This window comes from Necator americanus, chromosome IV (genome assembly GCF_031761385.1).
Source record: "Necator americanus strain Aroian chromosome IV, whole genome shotgun sequence".
NCBI lineage: Eukaryota > Metazoa > Nematoda > Chromadorea > Rhabditida > Ancylostomatidae > Necator > Necator americanus.
In genome coordinates this window covers 18,111,234-18,126,013 of record NC_087374.1, presented here as the reverse complement: position 1 = coordinate 18,126,013, position 14,780 = coordinate 18,111,234, and the positions used below count along the sequence as shown (strand labels likewise).

Genomic DNA, 14,780 nt, shown 5'->3' with positions numbered 1-14,780 from the left:
AATGGAATGCAAATGAAATATGTATGAGATGTCGAAGCAGCCACTTCACCTGGCAACCTGATTGGTTTTTGTGTATGAACAGAACACTTAAATTCTCGCAACGACCAGAGAAAAAAAGGACGGCATCAAATCAGCAAAGCAGACAGTATGCAACAATTTATGAATGGCGCCCTCTCGTCCAGAGAATGTCATCTCGGAGCGCTCTTTAAAAATGAATAAGCAGCGGACCTCCCATGAGAGGAGGTGACATGTAATTGTTTTTTATTTATAGGCGGATTCTGCGACGAAATACGACTAGGAAAATGTAGAAGAGATAGAAAGAGACGAAAAGCTACGAAATGAATGTGGAGATTCTCTTAGTTTTCAAAAGAGAAGAGAAGAAAAACGTCCATATTCAGAAATATCTAATCTAGAAAATAAATAAAATTTTATTTTTTATGGAGAGATAGAGTATGTAAATGTAACTTTTTTTTCTGAATTTGCCCTTCTTTGATTCCCTACTTTTCAACATTTCCCCTCTAATTCCCATCTTCAGTTCTAGGACTATGTAGGTAAAGCGTGAAATAGCTGGAAGCGATCGAAAAAAGAACCATTTATGCTTGGGATGTGATCAGAAATTAAATAATCTCGGACCGCTTAATCACTCTCATATAAACGCAGGTTCGTTCTCAGATAACTAACGGGAGTCTGAATTAAACATTGTGATAAGCCATCGTCCTCAAGTTATGCCTTTTAGGGAAATTGTAAGATTGAAAGTGATACAGGTTGCAGGGTAGATTTAACTAAATCTATGATGGAAGTTACGATGTTTGAAAAGTTCCCCTATCTTTAACTCCAACCGTGTTCTCCAGTTACTCACGTGAGATAGCAGCGATGAGGTTCTTTCATCCTCTTCAGGCCAAAACACCAATTCCAAATGATCAACGGATAGTTACGGGCAAAGCTTTAGTAGGGCTGGAGCAACAAGAGATGAGCATCATATCGAAAACACAACGAAGAAGTGAGAAAAAAACCATGGAAAGAGCAGTAAAGGCAACAGAAAAGGATACTGATCTAAGCTGAGCAAACTAGAAAGATGGAGATTTGAACAAAGACGAGTAAGATAAACAAAGATGAGTAAGATAAAATAAGATAAAATAAAAACTGACGGGACGAACGGCAAGAATGGACGGGAGCGAAGTGAGGGGTCATCGTGGATGTGTAAAGATCAGAAGAGCAAACCAGATCGACGGAAGGTAAACTGATCAGCAAATAGAACCGTTACCTACATAGCTACAGACTTTATTCGCATTTCTCCAGAGTTCGAGAGAGAGAGAATAGTAGGGGGCAGGTGGAGGGCAGATGTTTCTAAAATGTTAGAGAGTATTTTCTGGGTTCCTAGAAAAATTTCTGCTAGTCAAAGATTTTCCCGAGTATTTCGAAAATGTGGACGAAGTTTTAAGAAGAAGCCTAAATTTTCGAAGAAACCCAGGGACTGGTTTATATCCTTACTTGCAACATTCAGAACATCAAGGAAGGCAGTCCATTAGGAAGGGATCAGCACCCGTTGCCGCAGGAAAATTGAGGGAACACAACAACAGCTCGGTCGAGTTTGAAGTGTTTGGAAATTCATTGCGACCTGCTCACTGACAACACACCATTCATTTACGTAACGACGAAAAAGCGAGGAAGGCAGAATCTGCGACTGGGACACAGGCCAGAGGCACATTTCGGAACACGGCGGCGGCCGTGGATCGATAGGTAAGCGAGGGGGATACGGGAAGGAAGACATGGGAAATGAAATAGGATGCATATCGGCAATCAAAAACAAGGAAGAGAAGCCTCACTGCCACTCGCATAACAACGACGTCACATCCAGTGGGACGCCATTCATCGAACCCACCAGTTTCTCGAGAAGATCACATCGAAAGCGAAGCTGAGATGCATTCAATAGCAGGTAAATAAGTAGCCGCCATGCCTTGCACACGTACTGCTTGTTGGATCGGTAGAGAGCACAGGAGTGGCGGAGGGTGCAAACATATCGCACGCATATCAAATGAGGATAAGCCTCAGGTAATGGTCGGGCAACGCTCATGCGTGCCTGAGTGACTGAGATAGCCCAGTGTTCCATATCGGAACGAGATCGCCATTCAGCGGCTTCTGTCGGCAACGATGTCGATGAAAAGTCCATGACGAAGCACACGCAAACATAATCCTGGATGTTTTTCTGGAACTTTCGTTTCGCATGCAAACCTAATAAGCACAGGGTGGTCAGCCTTTCCTAGCAAACTGACCCTAAGCTGATTTAGATAGGCACGTGAAGCGCAGCGCATGACTTGCCGCCGCCTATCGCTGGCTAAGCTGTTCTGGGAAATTCGCAGAATGTCGGCACAAAGAACGCGGGGGAGTTATTGTACAGGACTCTGTTTAAGGTGAAACTTCAAACATTTGGTTGTGTTTAGATGAGAAAAGAGCCGATACTAAAGATGTTAGAAGGATAATCTAGGAAAAATATCACTATTTCCCCACTCTCACAATATCACTATTGAAACTTTTTGAAAATCTCCTTGAAAGTGTAGCTGGGCTGAGAAGTGTAGAGAATAATTCTAAGCGCGTGAATAATTTCGAAAAAACAGGACCAGATCAAGGCTAAGACTTGTTTGAAGAGTTGAAGAACAGACATTGAACATGGAGTGAGGACTGAGTTGAGTTGGTTTGCAGCAAAAATATAGTTTTTTACCAGTCACAGAACTTTGGTTAAAATAATTCAGAAAAAAAAACACTCGATCAAAATGATGATTGAAAAACTAATGAAGAATAAGAAATGGATTTGTTTAGGGTTCTGAAGAGACGGAAGACATTTACACAGTTTGCAACGTGATGCTTCTAAAGACATCTTTTACTGCTTAGGGATTCAAAATAATTTCACCAGATTGTGATCTGGGGAGGGGGGAGATGGGTCTTAGAAAGCAAAAAATAGACGGCTGAACATCAAAAGAATCTGTACACCTGATAGAATAAAGTGAAAGTTGGGTGAAAATTCAAATCACGTGAATAAAACATGCACTCAAGATGTGAAGCAGGAAAGCTGAGACAAGCTTCGTACATAGTTTGTGGGAGCAGTTCATAAGCCGCAAAGATAGCAGACGATTACTGCGATTATTACATTACAGTACGGACAAATACAGCTGAATTATGAATAAATGCCTTTTTTGTTTGGATATGGACCTTCGCTAGGCTAACTTACAGCACTGTAGTGTATGTACAGGTTAGGCACACTCTGTACAAAACCTTCCTCGTTTCTGTTTTGCATTGTGAATGCTTTATCCACGGAATTTGCATAAGGTCATTTCTCGCAGAACTCAGCTTTATTCCAAACGAAGTTTTTTCTCTTTTTTCGTCCTCTCTCATCCTCCATATCATAATAAGTTCATTTAGTTTCAAATCCTTTGGCGATAAAGAATGTTTCTAAGAGATTCGCACTTGCGAGTGTTGTAAACTTTGCAGTTGCTTAAAACCATTATAAAAAAATGGGAAGTCAGCTCACTGCTTTCTTTCTAAACGTTCTATATTCATTAGAGAAATTTCGTTCCCCGTCAATGTTATTAGCAAGGATCCATACAAAACTCAAAGTTTTTCGGAGCTGCGTCAAAATTTCTTCTTGTTTGACTCAGCCGATCAACTTTTTCCTCCTCAAAAATAAAAAAAAATAAGGCTCAAAAATAAGGCATCTCAAATTTATAAAAATCTCTTTTTGAGCACTACTCTTTTTGAGGTTCGCCGACATATTTTCACATTTTTGTTCTATTCGCAAAATAAAATGAACGTAATGTAAGGTTTACAGAATGAGCTAAAGCGCTTTGCTCCTACTTATTACCCTGAAGTTACGGGTGCGTATCGTTAGGTACCCGCAACCTCCGCGACAACCTATCTTTAGGGGAAACGACTGGCAGCGGGGTTCGTTAAAGGCATCACCCCACAAAACTGGAGTGGTACGGATTTCCGATGAAGTATTCGTTTACGAGATTGTAGATTATTGCGAGAAAGGTGATTCCGTCCTATTCTTCCTAATTGCCGTAGAAAACGGCCCGGAAGATAAGGCTTCGAGAGTTCTGGCGTACTATTTTCCACAAGGAGTTCGATTGGAGCGCGCCAGCCTTGTGCACGCACTTCTGGGCGGTTTTTTACGGCAATTAGGAAGAATTGGACAGAATCACCCCCCCCCCCCCCTTCATAGTCTCTCATCCCGTACACGAATACTCCACCTGAAATCTGTACCACCTCAGATTCGGTGAGTGATGCCTTTAAACACGTACAAACACACATATAGAAGATATAAATATATCTGTATAAATATAATAAATCTATTTCTGTATAAATATAATAAATACAAATATATGTATATCTATATCTTCCATATGGTTTTTTCAATCAGCTTTATCTTCTTGGTTTCAGCTCCATTTATGTTTTCTGCTGTTGTTTTATCCTTGTTCAAATTTTCTACGTTTTGCTTTATTTTTAGTACTTTCGTTTTCTATGTTTTTTTTGCGTTTTCTACGTTGCTACGTTATTGCCTTTTTGCTCTCCGAACCTTCCTAGATGTCAACTCTATCACATTATTGCAATACGAACACGGCACATGGCCTCAGTGACGTGGTGATAGATGGGCGTGGCTTAGTGATCACAACTAGTCCAAGATATGCTTGCTCTGGCCTACCGGCAGCCACTTCTGCAGGCACTTATTCGGCTGCGGGTATCTAACGACCGCCCCCTGAAGTTAGCGATCCTCTCGGCGAATACGCCGATTTCGATCTGCACAAAATCATCAGTCGGCCCATAGTGGTTAACTTTTAACTTAACACTGGTCGATATTTGTTTTTTCCCCACGCCAGTTCAGAATTGTTTGATTAATAATTTGATTTCCTGATTAGTAATTCGATTTCCTGATTGAAATCGATTAAGACTTCATAATTTTGAGCTGTGTTGGTGATTTTCTTCAAAATGGTTTGCGAAATACAATTAATGCGTCCAACTAAGTTCCATGTACAAGTAGATGCTTGCAATAAATTCTGCAATGGAGATGCAGTACAGATGGATCTGAGCTGTCTGCAGTGATTGTTCAGCGTTTTTCCCTCACTGAACTGCACAAGGGTGCAAAATACGGCGCACCTTTTTTGCTATGAATGTTGCAAATAGGTCCAGAAACGGTTGTGCTGTTAAATGCTTAAAGGCAGCGTCTCATGAATTTGACGTGGCGCGAGAACATAAACAACAACGTAAACTTCGTGTTGTAGGCCTGGCCCCGCTCAAATCCTCCTAGCCGTTCTAAACAAGACGGCGTGGGAACCGCTTTACTTCCGACGAGGTACTTTAGAACGGGCAACCTTGTACACGCTCTGGTCGTCCCAGCAGCTTGTTCATTGGTTTTACTTGGATAAATTCGTGAGGAGGACTTAGTAATCTTCGATCGGTGCCCGCTGCACGTACATAATGAAGGCGCGTTGCGACTGACTTCGTAGGAAAGGACGCCGCTTTCCACGTCATTTCTTACGACTATTAGAGGAATATGAGCACTGTCGTCTACATAATGTGCAACCCAAGCTCTACGTTTTCTCTGGAGTTTCCGTATCACGTCAATTTTGTGATGTACTGCCATTAACATCGCTACATATGACATATGAAACACGAAAAACAAATTCTTAAATGTCTTATATTTTAACAAGTTTCAAAAATCTCATGTAAAGGTAATATGCAATCATCTATGTTAATACTTTACTATACCGGAGTGCAAAATATGGTCGGACAACAGAGAAGGTGATTGCTTGAGTTCTTGTGTTGCCTATGTGATTTTCTGTATGCTGTGCTTGAGGAATACCTAGGAGAGGCGGCTAGACCACTATGTGTCCACAGAGGACACCAGAACGGCAAAAGGGAATCATATAACTCCTCAGCATTAGGTGACCATAGGGTGCGGTGTCACGGCGGAAAAAGATTTTTGAAGTCAAGTTCACTTCATCGGCGCATGAACCAGTGCCGCGCAAAAGGATCTTGAAACGTTTTGAATGCACTCCAAGAGCCCGACAACAGATGAGGAATACCTCTGAATTACGCCTGAATTCCCCTCGTATTTAAGTTTACGCTAGTCATCTCACCACGGGTATCCAGGAGAACCTTCGACGCTACGCTAAGACTTACACTCCCGCTTGTAACTGATATCCAACACTTGATCCAGGATTTTCTTTGTTACGCGGATAGGGCTGATGATCGGATGAATTACGTTCGATTTCACTCTTTCAGGCTCTGAAGAAGACGAACTCACCGAAACGTCATCCGCAAACAAAGGATTATGAAAACCTTTGGTTAAATTTAAGAAAACAAATACTGAATCATCATTACGCCGAAGTTTATGGAAAGTCGTACGTGGAGAACTGCTCAAAGACTCTGAATATTGGATGACAACATATTTACCCAGACAATATTCGTAAAGACAACTCGAACAGATAACCACATAACTAACTACATAACTACATGTGAAACGGAACTTTCTCAAGGAATTTAACTCTATGCCTACTTCTCTGGTACGGCAGGCCACCTAAAATTGCTGCTGAAAAAGGTTGGGTATTGTTACCTTTTTCGCGTCACGAAATTTCTATTTCTATCAACAAAACACCAGGACCCTGAATGATGTGCGAGAAGGAATCCCAGGAGAAATCCACTGAGCTTGGATTGGAGCCTCATGCACGCGATCTTCATTCTAGAAAAATAAAAATAAAATACGGATTCAAAAAAACATCCGCGAAATTTTTTAAGGTTTTAAAGATCCAAACAATAGAGCTGTTCCCTGTCTCCAGATTTCTGGAAAACAGCAGCAAAATCAGATCGCATTGCAAAAATTGTATTGAAAAAAGAAGCTGATTTCGTCAGTTGAGGATTCAACAGGTTGGTTGATGGATAGACGAGTCACTTTTTGGAAAATAGGAAAGAATACGCGGTTAATACTATGGGTTATCCTGTTATGAAGTAGAAAGGAAAAAAGAGTGATGAAGGCAGACGCATTGAACGTAGCATTTCTAAAAAAAATGTCCTTAAATATCGTAGTTATAAAGTCCTTGTTAATTTATTCTTTTGTTTGTTATCAAAATGTATGATAATTTTTGAGGTCTTTTCCCAGAAAAATATGTCTGCTAAAATAGTGTCAATGTTCTAACTACTACTTACCGAAATATGAAAACGCATCCATTCATTGATTAAGTTCAAAACAACTCCTAAGGTCCCAAAGAGAAAGTAGCGGTCCTGAGGTGCAGTTCTGCACGGTTAATTTTAAAACTACAACAGACATAGAAAAAGTGCGGAAACAAGTACAGTGGTGGTGTCTTCTCATACACGATGATAGCCGCTTGGGTGTCCTCTTCCTAAGAGAAAAATTGCATGAGTGCCCTTTCTCAAATATGAAGTAAGATATTTGTAGGAAGATTTTTCCGAGGAAAAAAACTAAAACCCGAAGCAGGGAGGGAAAAAAATTCATTACCAAAGAAGAAGTTCACAAGAAAATGTATAAAATGGGGGAGAGTAAGGAGATTAAAATTTTTTAAAAATCGGAACTGCAACTAAAAAACTAAGAAAACATATAAGCAAATGAACTAGGATTAGAAAAGATTAGTGTTATTTGTTGAAATGAACTGATCAACGGTAACCTTATGATATATCCCTCAAGCATTGCTTGCCAGAACGGCCTCAAGGCAAGTTCGCACCTCAAAGCTGATGAATAGGGCACATAGACAACGTCCAGATCTAAATAGGAAGAAAAAAGATACGTGGATTTGTTTTGTTTAGTTTCCACAAGTTTCATAGCTACTCGAAGAAATATATTTAAGAAGATGTATAACTTTATTTACAAAACGTGTATTAAGGTATTATAATATTGGGATTATTTTAGAAGGCAGTGAAACCGGTCCAAGTGAGACCGGACCGGCTTAAGATAGGTGTGCTGGCGCCGTAAAAGCAATGAGGCGGGTCCTATAGGGTCAATTTGTGCGCCGCCGCGAGTAACCAGAAAGATGGAGTGTGGTCTCGCGACGTCGAATTTGTGCATCAGAAAGCATTGAAGCGATTCCATGGAACGTTCTTCATAGCTGGTGATGCTTCTTACAGAGCAGCCTGGTGCGTTGGTGTTACTCTGTAAGCAGCATCAGCGCTTCTCGAACATCAGGGGTCTTCTAATATGTTCGAATTCGCGATACAGCAAATAATGACGCTGCTAAGCGAATGTCTTCGACATTCCGTATTTCGCTTGTTTGGGTAGTACTATAGTCAGATTACAGGCTTGGCCATGGGACAAAGAGTTGCTCCTTCTTTAACCGTTGCTCGCAAGTACAAGGTGGAAAAATGTCCTTTAAAAAAACCTCTTTTGTACTGGCGATATATAGATGGTTGTTGCATTATACTTCTAACAAAAGCGGAAATAGACATTTGCTTCGAGTTTCAAATAAGCAATCCCAGTACATAAAGATAACGAGACGAAAGCCTTAAAACAATTGCTTCTGTCTTTTCTCAATGTCCAGGTTCATTTGCACAGTGGAAACACGAGATATGGTGGTGCCGGAAACCGAGTTGAAAGAGCATTCTAATTCATTTCCATTCGGCACACGCTTGGAAAACAAAAAGTGAGTCATTGAAAATGTGTTTAATAGAGCGCCGCATAGTAGAAAAGATGGCGAAGCTCTATTTCTGCTCTCCCTTTCTTTTGGTGATATGGTCAGAGTAGTGGACACCTGCGACCCAAAGAAGCAGTTACTGCCAATCGTGCTCATGAAAGACTTTGTAAGAGACCTAATTGTATCGTTTGTTCGAATGAAAAGCGATAGGATTGGGTGGCATCAGGACTTATCTTTTCATCACCTTTCAATTCTATTGAGTACATTGACGAAACGAGAAGAGCACTATGTGCCCAAGTCAAGGAACACCTCTCGTATAGATGTAAATGTTCTCGTGAGTTAAAACCAGTAACGCTTATCTTATCGCATATAGCGCCATGACCATACCCCTTGTAAGACAGCAATCAAGAGCTGGGCACGCGAACCAGACGTTCCTGCACAAAAAAAATATTGCAAGCGTTTTATACAGCAGCTAATAGTCCAATAATGAGTTGCAAAGAAGAATGCGTCGCTGTGCCGTTTTGAGACCTCTGCAGATTTGACCTGCGGGGGTCAGAAGCAAGGTTCATCGTTATTCAACAGTGCAACTCAAACAAAGCGGTGGCCCGCTAACATCACGGTTTTATGGCTATCAAGGTGAGCGCTATTTTGGTGTATTTCTATGACGTTGTCTTTGAGTTACCTGTTTGCTAAGTCATTCGAGGTGTTTATATAAAAAAGTAGTACACAACTTAACTCTAGAATATCAAGATTCAAAGGTGGAACTTAGTACTTTATATGCTTGTGTTTGATTGTTCATTTATCCCTTCCTTGAAGCTGTTGACCATCTCTGTTGGAGTGAATCAGACAAGAAAACGGGCGTCAATGTATCAGCGACAAAATAAGGGGCGTGTTTCCGAAATCGGCTCCTGAACCTTAGCCGTCGACGCAATGGAAAGCGTTGATACAAGCCATTCTTCCATAGCGAAACTTCTGATTTGTCCCAAACAGTTGCCCGAGCATCAAAAGACAGTGCATTTCAGACATCCTTTAAAAATCCTCTTTGAGAATCTGTAGATATTGTAGAGCTCCCCGCAGCAAACTTAAGCAGAAATTTATTCGCTATCGCCTATATGACCGTGATACGTTTGTGGTAGCTTACGATTTCAAGTGAGAAAAAATCCACACAATGGAAGATTAATCAATCCGAAGCTTTTAAGGAAATCTTTCTCGCTTAATAGTTCGAAATAATGTGAACGAATTATGACACAGAGTTTGAAAAAAACCGGGTACTTCATTGACGTAAAGCAAACTTCTATGATAAAACGTGCACTCAAGATGTGAAGTTGAAAAGCTGAGAATCATTTTGCACACAGTTTGCGCGACCGGTACATAGGACCTCGACTTTATCGACACAACATTTCTTTATTACAGTAAAGGAAGAAACAGCAATATTATGTAAATAGGCTTTTTTTGTTTGGACATTGTGAGTGCATGTTTTATATGGTCCTTGGTATTTGCTTGGTATTTTTTACTCGCAGAATCCACTTTCATAAAAGGCAAAGTTTTTTTGTTTCCTGTTCTCTAATAGCATCTACATCTCATCAACTTTGAATTGTTTCGATTTCTTGAGCAATATATAATGTCTCTAAAAGCTTCGCAATTACGAGTGTTGCAAACTATGCAAATGGGTGCTAGAAAAAGCCATTACAAATCATTAGAGGACAATTCATCCTATTTTCGAAAAGTTGTGTATGTGTTAGATTTCCTTACTTGTGAATGCCATTAACGAAGATCTATATAAAGGTTAAAGTTTTTGTAGAACAGCGAGAAAATCTCACCTTGATTTTTGCGATAAATTTCTTCGTTTTCTTCCAAAGAAAACAATGTACCTTTATGTCAACAACTTCTTTAAAACACTATTCTTTTTGAAATTTCACGACATTTTCTCCCATATTTGCTTTATCGACAAAGTGAAATTAATGCGACGTATGTTAGATATTTCCGCTAGTGCTGCCACATTCGGAGGAACAAAGGAGACCCACATTTCCGAAATGACAAGGAAGCTGTAGAAAATTGACATCGACTTTTACATCAACAGTCTGTCGAGTGTGGAATTTTCGGTCGTCAGCAAAGCACTGCGACTTTCTTTAAAAACAGAGCAGAAACATCTGACGCGATTACATCAAACAATATCCAGAAGTGCTAGCTTTCGAAGGTGAGTCAAATCAAAAAATTCACAAAAATATTGACACAACTAAGGAAAGAAGACGGTTCAATCGAGAGATCTCCTGTTAACGTCGCAAAAGTAATCGAAGAATTCTATAACAGGTTATTCTCTTCAACAAGACTAGCTACTTCAATACAATCGCATCAACCCGACGATGTGCCACCAATCTAAGCAGATGAAGTCACCGGTGCGGTGAAGAAAAGGAAAAAGCTAGGAAGAGCGCCAGGTACAGATTCTGTCTCTGCCGAAATGCTGATAAGTGGATATGATGTGTTCAAAAATCCCTTGACCAAACCTATCAATGATTCTTTGATTGCGAGAAAAGTTTTCGGATACACTTCTCGATTCCACAAAAACTTTGTTGTTTAAAAAATGTGAACATCTCGATATCAACAACTAGCGCCCAATTGCACTTTTGTGTGTCATATATAAGGCATTTAGTTCAACCATTTTACGAAGAATGATGGTTTTGTTAGAAATCAACCAACATGTTGAACAATCTGGCTTTGGCAATCTTTCCACGCTAGATCACATTCACGTCATTAACCAATTGATAGAGAAGAGCCTCGAGTATAATTTTCCCCTGCACATAGCTTTCGTTGACTACTCAAATGCGTTTGGTTCCGTGGAACATGACATGATCTGGAGGTCACTATATCGACAAGGGGTTCATCCAAAGATAATTTGTCTTCTACCGAACATCTAAACATCTGCTGCTGTAACATTCCAACTATGTGGCCATTGAGTTCCTATAAACGCCAGACGAGGTGCTCGACAAGGAGACCCTGCCCCTCCCGCTCTCTTCACTGCCGTTCTAGAAACGGTTTTCCGTAGCTTAGATTGGAGAAACAAAGGTAGATATGCTACCTGCTACCTTAGATATGCTGATGGTGTAGTCCTCTTCGCGCACACACCACAAGAACTGCTCTTAATGCTTCAAGAAATGAGCGACAAAAGCCAAATTGTACGACTGAAAATGAGTTTCTCCAAGACGGTCGTCATGACAAACTCCGAGGAAATATCGATTTTCACTGATCTCCTATACATTACTGCAGCATTTTCATTTAACTTGGTCAATGCATATCTTTTGACGTATTCGTTCCGGTTGGAACACGTTCAACCGATTCCGTGCATATTTCACGAACAGAAGATTTGCAATGAAATTCAAATGTCGACTTTGTACAAGATGCGTGGAACCTTTTCTTATTTGCGACTGTGAAACTTGGGCTTCGAGAAGCAAGGATCTTAAAGTGCAACAGATAGCCCAATTGCGAATGATGAAAAGAATGCCTGGTGTTACTCTTCTCATGCATCGTACGAATATGTGGTTGGAAAATACTGCAAAACTCTCAGATATCAGGGCTAGAGCGATTGAAGGAAAATGGACATGGGCCAGAAAGATGTGTGTTGCAAAACACAACAGATGGATGAAGGCGAATGACGCCCGTGGATTTGGAAGCGACAATCTGGCCGACCAAAAACAAGATGGCGACACTGGTTCGTATTGGAGTTTGGATGAACATGGATGCGAACCGCCACAGCTGATGTGACCAGATGGAGACAAAGTATAGAGCGACACATTGAAAGATTGCTATAATAATAAATAAATAAATAAATGTTAGATATTTTAGAATGAACTTCCGCACTTCGCTTTGGTGTTCGCCATCCTCTCGTCAACTATACCGGCTCCAATGTGCTTCCCCTTATCAGTCATGCTAATATGGACGAAATGTTTAATTTTTACAGTGGTCAAGGGACGGTGTAGTGCTGTCGGTAAGAGATTCCGCTGTGGCTACAATCGATCGGAGGTTCGAATCCGCCCTAATGCAAAACAAGCCTTTCATCCCTCCGGGATCGATAAATTGGTACCAGACTCGCCAGGGACGATAAAACCACTAACTTGACGCATCAGGTAGCCCCCGCAAGTCATTGTAAGGCTGCACGCGCGTTCATAAAGCTCAAACCAAGTCCGTGTTGAAGTCGAACATGTAGGCGCATCCCATACGGATTGGTCAACGCTGTGCGCACTGGCTTTCTAGATTGATTTCTTGACGGTATGACTGGCTTCACAAATTAGTTGGCTGCCGTTTGTTTTTCTGATTTTTTTCAACGTCCTGTGTGGAATACAACTCACGATGGAATACAATACAATTAATCATTGATTTCTATATATAAATAGATGAATGAATGAATAAATATATATGTAAATAAATAAATATAATCTGCAATGGGCATTGGGTGCAATACATGTGGATCTGACTGTTGTTTGCAATGAATATTCTTCGGTTTCTCTCTTCTTTTTTCTTTCTTCTCTTATTTGCTTGCAGAAGTGAACTGAATTCGATATGCACTTTGTGAGTGATTCCAAGCTAACAGCCTCTACGAGATCCAGTGAATAAATTCAATGCAACCAATATTCGTGTTGTATAGGACTCTTTTCCTGGAGTGAGGTCCAAATTATCTGCGCATCTGTGAGATTACAGAAGAAAATGCAGAATGTATCTTTGTGGGATGACATTTAGAGCAGGTGCTCCCGTTGTCCGTGTTCTTTCTAGGCGGTAAATAGTTGTTTTGCCATTGAAACTGCTCGAAACCGTGGTGGAAAAACCGAATCGGAGACCCCGTCGACACTCGAGCCTCTTGCTATGTAGATGGTATCGTCGGCGGCATCGAAACGCATGTAATAATGCGATAAAACCGCCAGAAATGCATACTTCTTGCGATCACGAGAACGAGTCGCGCATTAGCCTCGTCCAGCCCTGAATTGGCGCTCCCTGACCAGTTTCGGCTCACCGGTTGTGGTTGACAATCGTTGTTTTACGGTTATGATGTCGTTTATGTTGTTGGCGACATAACCACGGACACCTTTTGTGGTGTCGGCAAACAAAATAATAATAATACAGACGAGATGGAGTTTGCAGTGCAGCTCTGTGACATCACCTTCCCAAACCAAGGAGCACGAAGATCTGCTGAAAGAGTAATACAATGATTCTTGAATAGCTCCCTACTTTTTGCTAGTATTACCAAGCGTCGACCTCTGATTTCCTCTTTTTTCCTAGAAACTTTCTAAATTGTTTGCGTCACAACCAAAATGGAATTTTAAGGGCCGGAAGATATGGTGACACGCCAGAAGATGTTCTCTTCACAAAAGTCCTCTCAGGTCCTCGCTCTATTTCAGGGGCTCTTCTCTCGAAGTACTCAAAATTGCGCACTTCTGAACATCTTTCTCCCTCACCAACTCTTTTTTTTTCTGAATACCTTCCTCGAATCTCCCTTCGCTCATCTGATTATCCACAAGATCAATTCAGAAAGAGCCCTTTGAAATCTCGCTGATAATCATGCAAACCAGCACTAATCACTTTTTTCTAGAACCACACAACGATTTCCTTCACTAGGAGAGGAAAGCTTGATGAAAATTTGCTATTTGTAGTTTTTTGCATATGTAAAACACTTCCTCTATGCCAAAACTATTCAATGTCAACAAAGTCGATAATTTCCGGAGGTAATATTCACATGACACGGATGTTCGTGATTTCCGTCCTCCTAAATGTTTAGCTGGCAAGTTTCAATCACTTTCTACGAACTCTGAGAGGTACAGTTGTTAGTTCGAAACGTTGCAAGCAGGTTCCACTGCACGCTCTATTTCAATAATCCGCCCGTGCGATGTGCGTGAGTGTATGGAACGTTAGCAGAACAACAGCCTCCTGCATCGGACTAGTCACTCAAGAGGTGCACATGCTGTCTGGAAAAAGAACGGAGATTGGAGTCGGGCAGAGGGAACTACTACGTACTAAATACCTACATTATGCATCTTCACCATTTCGCTGATTTGAGGGGACGTTTTCTTTTCGTTTTTTCCAATTTTGATCTCCGAGGATAGACACACTAGTTGTTCTGTGGCTAAATTTCAGAATACACTTTTCAAGCGCTCTGCTAGT

General features: G+C 40.8%; 3 protein-coding genes across 3 annotated transcripts; 2 read left to right on the top strand and 1 right to left on the bottom strand.

Moving 5' to 3' along the window:
* Window positions 1–1,822: 1,822 nt before the first annotated feature.
* RB195_001755 (uncharacterized protein) lies at window positions 1,823–2,170 on the bottom strand (the record flags this gene model as incomplete). Its single annotated transcript, XM_064198682.1, has 1 exon — window positions 1,823–2,170. The coding sequence occupies one exon, from the start codon at window positions 2,168–2,170 to the stop codon at window positions 1,823–1,825; it is 348 nt and encodes a 115-aa protein (XP_064054563.1).
* Window positions 2,171–8,532: 6,362 nt separating this feature from the next.
* Window positions 8,533–11,013, top strand: RB195_001754 (uncharacterized protein; the record flags this gene model as incomplete). Its single annotated transcript, XM_064198681.1, has 3 exons — window positions 8,533–8,642; window positions 10,714–10,830; window positions 10,944–11,013. 3 exons carry the CDS (start codon window positions 8,533–8,535, stop codon window positions 11,011–11,013), a joined length of 297 nt encoding a protein of 98 aa, XP_064054562.1.
* A 986-nt stretch (window positions 11,014–11,999) lies between these two features.
* RB195_001753 (uncharacterized protein) lies at window positions 12,000–12,392 on the top strand (the record flags this gene model as incomplete). The annotated part of the gene is made up of 1 exon (XM_064198680.1): window positions 12,000–12,392. One exon carries the CDS (start codon window positions 12,000–12,002, stop codon window positions 12,390–12,392), a length of 393 nt encoding a protein of 130 aa, XP_064054561.1.
* Between the last annotated feature and the right edge of the window lie 2,388 nt (window positions 12,393–14,780).